Source organism: Lycium ferocissimum, chromosome 6 (assembly GCF_029784015.1).
Source record: "Lycium ferocissimum isolate CSIRO_LF1 chromosome 6, AGI_CSIRO_Lferr_CH_V1, whole genome shotgun sequence".
Lineage (NCBI taxonomy): Eukaryota > Viridiplantae > Streptophyta > Magnoliopsida > Solanales > Solanaceae > Lycium > Lycium ferocissimum.
This window is the reverse complement of record NC_081347.1, coordinates 40834366-40843802: the sequence shown is the minus strand read 5'-3', so window position 1 is coordinate 40843802 and position 9437 is coordinate 40834366. Positions and strand designations below refer to the sequence as shown.

General features: G+C 37.7%; 1 protein-coding gene across 1 annotated transcript; it reads right to left on the bottom strand.

Moving 5' to 3' along the window:
- Nucleotides 1–1643: 1643 nt before the first annotated feature.
- Nucleotides 1644–9061, bottom strand: LOC132059666 (probable glucan 1,3-alpha-glucosidase). Its single transcript, XM_059452363.1, has 6 exons — nt 7403–9061; nt 5228–5501; nt 5003–5138; nt 3195–3405; nt 2623–2829; nt 1644–2174 (listed from the first exon to the last, which is right to left on the bottom strand). Exons 1-6 carry the CDS (start codon nt 8960–8962, stop codon nt 1809–1811), a joined length of 2754 nt encoding a protein of 917 aa, XP_059308346.1. The 5' UTR covers nt 8963–9061; the 3' UTR covers nt 1644–1808.
- Nucleotides 9062–9437: the final 376 nt, after the last annotated feature.

The window sequence follows — 9437 nt, the reverse complement described above, 5'->3', positions numbered from 1 at the left end:
TGTATTTGACTGTATTTCAGTGTATTGTTCAATTATATCCAACCTTATCTGATGTCACATGTATTTGGTTGTATTTGGATATATGCAACCTTAACTTCTCTGAATACATGTGTATTCAAAATGATGTATTTAAGTGCATTTAAATACACTACGGGGGCTGTGTATTTTAGTGTGTTTATATATTGATGTATCCTTTTGTTTTTGGGTGTAGTTGAATGTATTTCAACAAAATTTCAGATGCAAAATTTCAAATACACTGTATTTACTCGAAAAATTGTATACAAACATATATATAGATCATTCAAACAACACATACAGTCAAATACATCTAGTTTGCGCCCAAAATACAATCAGCCAACGACTGTATTTGAATGTATTTCAACAAAATTTCAGATGTAAAATTTCAAATACACTGTATTTACTCAAAAAATTGTATGCAAAACATATGTACATAGATTATTCAACCAACATGGTCAAATACATCTCGTTTGCCCCCCCCCCCCCCCTCCCTACCCCCAAAAATACAATCCGCCAACGATTGTATTTGGTCGTATTTCAACAAAATTTCAAATATACTCAGATCTAAGATACAACAAGGTGAAGAAGCCATGAATTCCGGTATCCATCAGATCTAAGAAGCGTAACGGCAGTGGAGGAGGCAGTGGCGTTTCTCAGATCTGGTGGTGTCGCCATGGAGGAGGAAGAGGCGGAAGGGGAGATGTGACCACCATTGAAGCAACAATACGTGAGAAAGCTAACTTGGCCGAAGACGTGGTATTTGACCGCAGAGACGGAAGAGACGGCGGCGGCCGAGGGAGAGAGGCACCAGAGAAAGGGAAAGGTATTTGGCCGGAGGTATAGCTATGAATGGTAAATTGCAAAATCACTGTAGCTACTAAATATAAATAAATTAAAAGGTAATTATCAATAATTACCTCTTAGAGGTTGCTATGCCAAGTAATTATTCCTATATTATTTTGTTGCATTTTCTTTTTTACGGAGTATCTTACGCTTCATGGTTACTTTTAGATTGGTTTGCCTACCGGGTAGGGTTAGGTGTCCTCACGGCCTAGGTGAGATTTTGAGTTGTGCTAGTGTAGCTATAAATCTATCTCATTAAGATAAATTCAAAAGTTTTAAATTAAATTGTGTCTAAATATAAAAAAAAAATATCATTCTTTATTGGACTAAATAAAAAGAAAAGAGTGTCACAACAAAAGAGTAGACTTAAAACTTTTTTTTGCGCCGATTGCCCTTCATTTGGGGTGGTCTTTAATTTTTGCCTTCAAATTGGTGGTCTTTAATTTTTGCCCTTCGCCTAATATCCCGAGGTTGTGGGTTCGAACTCCAGCTCAATTAAAAAACAAAAATGGCAAGAAAGAATTTTACAAATTTGTCCATGCTAAAGCATAATTCTGCCTTTAAATCCCAAATTCTGCATGGGGCAAATTCACTGAAATTCTGCCTGAAGGGCAAAAGTTAAAGATCACCATTTTGAGGTGTAAAAATTAAAAACCACCCCAGCGAAGGTCAATCCTGCAAATTGCCCGACTTAAAATTACCAAACTAGGATCAGAAACGTGAATTCTAACCCGATACTAGAGCTTTGAACCCACACAGCGTCGTGCGGAAGATAAACAAAATGAAAGCTGAAGACTTCAAATAGGATCAGCGTCGAACTACCCCTGTATAATAACCTTCACCAATGTTTAATTCTTCTAGTAAGAATTTACCTATTAGCTTGTCTAACCCAATACAGGATAAACGGGGAGGAGGAAATTGTAGTCTTCATTATAACTACCAACTTCTTACAAAATTTGAATGGACCAATCATTTGTAATACGCACATTAGGCTTGCGAATGGTGAGAACAGATGCTCGATTTCCGTGAATGAAGAGTGGCCCAAGCTCAATTTCCACTCTCTTGTTTCCTGGCTCAATAAGGGCTGTTTTAGCTCCAGGAGACAATCCTAACAAGATTATCCTCTCTAAAGTGCACTCACAAGAAAATATGCTACTGCCAGCTGTAGAAGGGGCTGCATTTGAAGATATAAGCTTTCCGTTTGAGAATGTGAAACGCCGATGAATAAAGGCACCTTGCTTGAACTCAAAGCTCTTCCCATCATCGATATAAAGCTCACCTTCAGCTGCCTGGGCACTATTAAGAGCTATGACCTGCAGTACGAAAGATGCTGATTGTTAAAGATGCTCCAAAACCTATGGGGATACCTTTTAAAAGCACCAAAAGGGGGTTGGTGCTAACATCACAAAAAGTAGCAAAAGAGTAAGATGGGACCATTACTTGATGACATGGCATGACCATACAAATTTCCATAAAAAATGTCATTGAAGCAACAATTTTGGATTGAGAAGGAAAATGCATTGAATTGGATATGAAGGAAGACAAGTCAATGGCAAGCTTTTCTTTATTCTGTCTGAAAATATTAGTTATGTGCTTAAATATCAGAACTTCGGATTCACAAAGAAAGATATATTTAGTGACATTAGTTTTCCTATTGATAGGAAAAAGATATATCAGTGAAATTATTTATGTGCACTAATGAGAGAACTTTGGGTTCACATTATATATAGATCCCAATACAATAACTACATAGATGTTTACCAGAGTATAAGGATCATTTTCCATCTGCGTCGAACTCCGACGTAAACGATCTTTCCTTGGAATGATAGTTCCAGCCCTTTGAAAAGAAGGAACACTATCTTCTGAAACCTCATACTTGTGTGTATGACCACCTTTGTATGCAGATGCACTTCTCAAATCATACCAGGATTCCTCCCCTGGTAGATAGACAGATACATGTTTCGCTCTCTGTATGGAAAGATACGAACTTTCAGGTAATAAAGAAAAGAAAAGAGGCTACTTCAAGGAAGAACACTGCTGAGAATGAAAATGAGTTGCTCCCTGCATTTTATTTTATGTGACGGTGTTCCACTGGACATAAGAGTTTAAGATGTTAATTTGACTTAAATAATATTTTAGTGATAATGAATAAGAACATTAAAGTTGTGATTGAAAAGAGAGCAAACATCAAAGTTAAAGTGTGACTAGTTTCATAAATTTAAGTTCTTGAAAGTTCTATAAAAGTTAGAATGTCAAACATTTTGGAATGTCCCAATATGGAAAAGAGTGCATATGTTGGAACGGAAGGAATAGTTGTTTAGTTAGAACAGAACCTCTGTATAAACTCCTTGCACCAGAAGACCATTCCCAACCATGAAAGCCTCATCATTGCTAAAACATTTTTCGTCTCCAGGGAACTCCATCCAAAGTGGACGAGCAACTGGAGTACCACTTGAGTTTGCTTCTCGAAATAGAGTGTAGAAATAAGGAAGATACATGTAACGAACATGTATCGCTTCCCTCATCAATTGTGTATTTCTTTCTCTGTAATAGATATAACAACCTTGATAAATAATAACATCTTACACACATGTATGTCCTAAAGCCCAAAAAGATTGTATGAACATTAAAAGAACTATATAAACATTCAGATGCAAACACTGTCTTGCACAAATCCATATGAGATGATATATTTCCTCGAAATTATTAGTACGCATCAACAATTGTTGCACAACCACCAGATGCTACAGGTTAACAATTCGATCACTACTATATCATTTGCAATCATATAAAAGTAACACTTAATATCAGCTGAGTGCTGACATGACAAAAATAAACGAAAAGCTTTCGGACATAAAGATATTGCGTTAGTTGGTTGTGCACTAACGTTAGATCCAAAGAAATAAATCTTTCGAAGCTTTAAATATCAAACAGAAAAAGATTACACTTCCAAGTTGAAAAGATGCACAAAAATATTATATAATAGAGAAACTTCATCAAAATTTACACGCTGATTGTCGTATCAAATGGGTAAACAGTAGAGAGCTGACAACAATCATGCATGATAGGTGACCTCTAAGTTTGTGGTTCAGCACTGAATGAGCTAGAGGACTGATGATGATGCAGCAAGGTTTCTTCAATTCTTTTAAAGACAGTAGTGACTTGGTTGACTCAGTCATCCCCTGGCAGGTAAACCTGCCACAACGGAACAACCCACAAGTCCAAGCGTCGTGTAAACCTGCCACCAAGACTAGAGTAGATGTGTTTACATTTGAGTGTTATCATATAGCTGAGAGTCGAACCTAGAATCTCCAAATTGTTACTTCAAAGTCTCAACCACTCCGCCGTCTCCTTACGGTTTCTTATAAGAAATTTCTATTTTTTTTTAATAAGTAGGTTTCTTAACAGAAAACTTATGCGGTGAGAAATGCCACATGATCCTATTTTATATGGTAGCTACGTACAAGAGCCATTGGTAGGAATTTCATCCAAATAGTGCCACATGGAACCAGAATTAAACCAGAAGCGAGCACACAATTATCACAAGAAAGAAACCCATTTCTACTGAGAAAGCCAACTTTTGGAAATTTCTAAAAAGAGCAGCACATGAGTTATACCGCCTCCCTTAAATCTGGTTTTGATCTCTCTGGGTGGTATTAGTTCCGGTTTGAACAAGTACAGAGGGGTTGAAGTGTGTCGTTGAAAAAATGGGGACAAGTTGGAGGGAATTTTATGTATCATACAAAATGAGAAATGTAAGCTAACTTGTGGTAACGATCACAGAAACACTGGAGAAACAAGACGTTTATATAAGAATTTGGAGAACATTGACAAAAAAACGTATATGTCTTGTATTATAAACTTTTTTTTAAAAAACCATGGCGTCTGGGCCAGCTTGCATAGGCCTCGACTAATTCCACAGGATACCTGCTACCTCCCACTAGCACAGGTATCTGGTAACTCTGTTCACCAAGGCTCGGGCAGATGAGAAGAGATCACTTAGTGCTTTTTACCTCCGCTGGGATTTGAACCTGAAAACTCATGATTCTCAACCCATTTCATTAACCACTAGGCGACACCCTTTGGTGTTGTCTTGTACTCTAGTATTATAAGCTTTTAACATTAAATTAAAGAATCATACCCAAATAACCAAGGTTCCCGTCTTTTAGTGTCATGATGTGCATGCCCCCGGAAAAAGGGATAGTATGCACCTACTTGATACCAGCGAACCAACAACTCAGTCTCAGGATTACCAAAAAATCCACCAACATCCGCTCCTGTTAAAGAAAGATGATGCACAACATTCATTAAATGAGAAAGATATGGCTACCTACTCATTGACCCAAAAAAGAGGATATTAACTGACCAGAAAATACTATTCCAGAGATGCTAAGAGTTAACACCATGGGGACTGAAACCCTCAAGTGCTCCCATTCTGCTGTATTATCTCCAGTCCAAATTGCTCCATATCTTTGACTTCCAGCAAAGAAGGCCCTTGCCAAAACAAAAGGCCTATCTTTTCCATTGCCACGCTTTAGAAGCCCGTCGGCTGTTGCCATCTGAAAATAGTAACCATATGAATTGTGTAACTCCCTGTGCTCTACTCCTCCATGATGCAAAGCATCTCTTGGCATTGTTACCTGGCATTGAGCAAAAGTGAAAATTTCAACAACATCAATAAATCTACCTGGCCGTCCTAATCACAATTGAGTAATATAGCAAACTTGCTGAGGATCTGAGAAGCTTAGGCCCAGAAATTAATTGAAGTTCCTTATTGAAGACTGGGAAACAACAAACCATTAAATCAAGTACTAGCATGAATGATAGATTTCAGACTGAAGCACTTCTAGCCCCAGGGTAAATTATTCTTCTCAGAAAAAACATCTCCAATTTCTATCTCCCACGTTCAGGGATACACTCAGACTCATAATTAAAAGATCTGATGTTAGTAGCATTTATACAAGTCATGTAATTACGTAACAACAAAAACTAAAAACTCAGTGGCAACACATCAAAGGTACCTGTGTATTTTTGGAGAACCAATCATGTTATAATTAGCTCAGGGTCTTCAATAGCTTGAATATAAAAAGGAAAATTGGCAAACAATAATTGGAGAAAACTGAAATGATTTTTTGAAGCAATCAAAAGTACCTTAGAATCATCATTGGCAGCATCCTATTCTGATTAACCCTTGTTCCCTTTACTTGTTGTCTTAATTGATTTAGAAAAAAAAAATCATAGTTCATTCCTAGTTGGTTATGGTATTAATTTGTATCTTCTCTTTTTTCTAACTTTTGCTTACATACACTTTGACGACAACGATTTAGTTTCGAGTTTAGCACCTAAAAGTTATGAGGTCTAAATCTACAGCAAAACTGTTACAGTTCAACTCATTTTTATTTTTTTTGAAAATGAAGTTCAACTCCTTATTGTTCATTTTAGTCATAGAATGTATTTTGTAATGCTTTCCACAGGCTATCCTCACAGCAATTAAGATGTTGCTTTATTTCTCTAGCTAAATGCACTTCAAAATGGTCTGGAATCAGGACGATTGTCTGAAATAATCAAATAAAACAATGGGGGTCTTGAAGGCTTAAAACCATGTAGAAATATTAAAAACTGATGTAGCAGCAATGATTTCAAATTAAGATTTGGACCAGCAATTCAAGTGACTCAGCTGAACCAACTAGGCTCCAGATTAAAGAAACCACGGAGTACCCTATGAGTTCAAATCAGTTGATTGGCTTTGCCAAACTGAAGAAGAAATATATTTCTGATAATCTGGTAGGGAACGGGTTAATTCGTTTTGCCAAAACAAAATGTTCATTGAATGTCTGGTGTTAAAATTGGAGACGAGATGTAAAAACGTTGCCCAACAATTCACCGCATAGTGTAGATACTCAGAATCAAACATGAAAAATCTTGCTTCAGGAAGCGTGTTCTTTCATTAAATAAATTTCTGCCTAGTTAGTTTTAGAGTACATTAGAGCATGCAGGAGTTGATTATAGTTTCCACCTTGTACCCTCAACCACCGCAACATATGTTGGCATCAACTCCAATAGAATGTTTCTACCCTTGGGCCTCATCTTTCCTAATTGACCTCCTAGATAACATATGCAATCATTAAGCGGACAAGTCTTGTTTAGATGCATCTACTAGACATTCTTGCAAATGGAAAACACATTAAGTATATTGGAGATTCTTGAAAATTCCGCAAATAGTATACTGCAAATGGGTGCTTCAAATGACAATACCTAGCATTACTCTACTATTACACTATTACTCTACTATTGCACTATTATCAAAAAGGAACCCGAGACATGGACATTAGCAAGTGAAAACTGACAAATTAACTGCATTCTTGAAGAACTGCAAGAAAGTGTACCCTTTTAAAACTTGAAAGACAAGTATAAGGAAACTATTTTCTATCGACGAAAAAGGTATAAGGCTAAATATGCAAGGGAGAGAATAATAATCAGCATGTTGGTTAAGCATAACTGACAACAGTATCAACAAAAATAATCAAAGGTAATTGTATACCTCTGGTCCATTGAAGACGGAAGGTTCATTCATGTCATTCCAGATGTATAAATACTTTGTTGAGCCAACATAGCTATCAAGTGAAAATTTGTTACTCCACCATGACCTAATCTCGGGATTGAGTAAGTCAGTATATGAAGAGGAACCAGGCCAGCACCATCCATCATAATCCTTACCAGTAGCATCCTTAACATAGTATCCCTTTTCGGAGGCCTCCTTGTGTATATGGTAAGTGTCATCCCTTTTTATATGAGGATCCACAATGGTAACCATGTGTCTACCCTTTGCAGCTAACTTGTTCTGCATTTCTTCCGGGTTAGGAAACAATACCCTATCCCAAGTAAAGTACTTCTTCCCATCTGTGTGCTCAATATCAAGCCATAAAACATCATAGGGGATATCATGCTCATCAAATTTTGAATCAACATTATAAACATCTTCCTCATCTCTATAATTCCATCTACATTGATGGTATGCAGTTGCGAATAACTGTGGCATAGATGGCCTTCCCGTTACGCTAGTATACTGCCTAACCACATCTTTTGGCCCAGGACCAATGAAAAAGAATGTATCCACTACACCAGCCTCACTCATCCATAAAGTATCAATCCTGTGCTTGTTCGACGGCAACATTATCTCATCAGAATTCCAACCTGCTCCGAATACATCAATCTGCATTTCCGCAGCATTCAACCAGAAAAACCCCGAACTACCCCTGGCTTTCCCATGTGAACTCATGAAAGGAATTGAACCATATAGCCCGAAAGGGGACTCGTGAAGATACTCAAACACATCAAGATTAAACAACCTATAAGGCTCAGAAAATTCGTCCACATTAGCCCCCCTAGTTGGTTTCAAAGCAAGACTAGTAGCATGTTCAGGAATGCCATAAACAAAATCTGCACCGTAGAAAGATACATCAAAACTAATTGATTGTGGGCCATAAGGCCTTGTATCAGTATGACTCCTGAACTTCTCCTCCCAATCATCCCCTTCTTCTTTCTTGTCCCTCAACTGTTCAAAATGAAACAACCCATTTGAGTTTATGGACAACACTCTCTTCCCACTACCTTTCTCCCTGGCAAAAACCTCAAATGGGTCATGTCTCAACACCCCTTCATAACCATCAGACAAGTAAACAACAGAGGAAACGCTACCATCGATTTGCTCCTCCTTAACTGTGGTTAACCAGAGCTTGGTGTTGAGGAAATCATCCTCAATGACATCAGGAACTTCAAATCTTTTCTTGGGTGGATGATGTTCATCAATTTTCAACCTCATGACACCATCTTGGTAGACAGAAAGAGTGAGAAGCAAAAGCTTATTATTGGGGTCTTCTTCTTCTTGTTTGGGAACAAGTTTGGCTATGAGATCCCCATCATCGGAGATGGACACATCGGTGGCCCTCAGATTACAAGATCCAGGTTTTCGGGAACGGGCGCTTTTGCAAAATGGGGTTTGATTGCAGTTTCGAAACTCCTCCTTCTTCCACGAGTAGGCTGAGGTGACTAAGACAAGGAGGACAAGAAGAAGCGGATATACGACTGCTCGGGCTCTCATGGTTACAATCGGAGATCCGAGGGAAGGCTGCGTTTCCCCTCTTCTCTATTTTTCCACTCTATATACAGACCAGGAAGAGTAAACTGATGTGACAAAAAGGTATACTAATTAGAAACGGTGATGGTCAAACTTATCTTTAAAATGTGATTAAGTTAAATAGGGACTGAATTATATTTTTTAAAATTTATAATTTTTACAAAATATACAAAAGCTCACACACATTATACAAAATCTTCTTCCAACCCATCCCCATGACCCCAACTTCATTTTATTTCAAAAAAAAAAAAAAAAACAATTACATAGGCGACAAAGCTAAAAACCGTGACCGCTGCCTTCATCTCGAATTACCCATCTTCAAAATCAGTGTTCTTCCTCGTCGCTGCTGCTGCCCGTTTTTCTCTCTCTCCATTGCTGCTGCTTCTGCATTCATTCTCATGTAAAGTTTTTCTTTCACTTGGTTCAAAAGTTAGGGTTT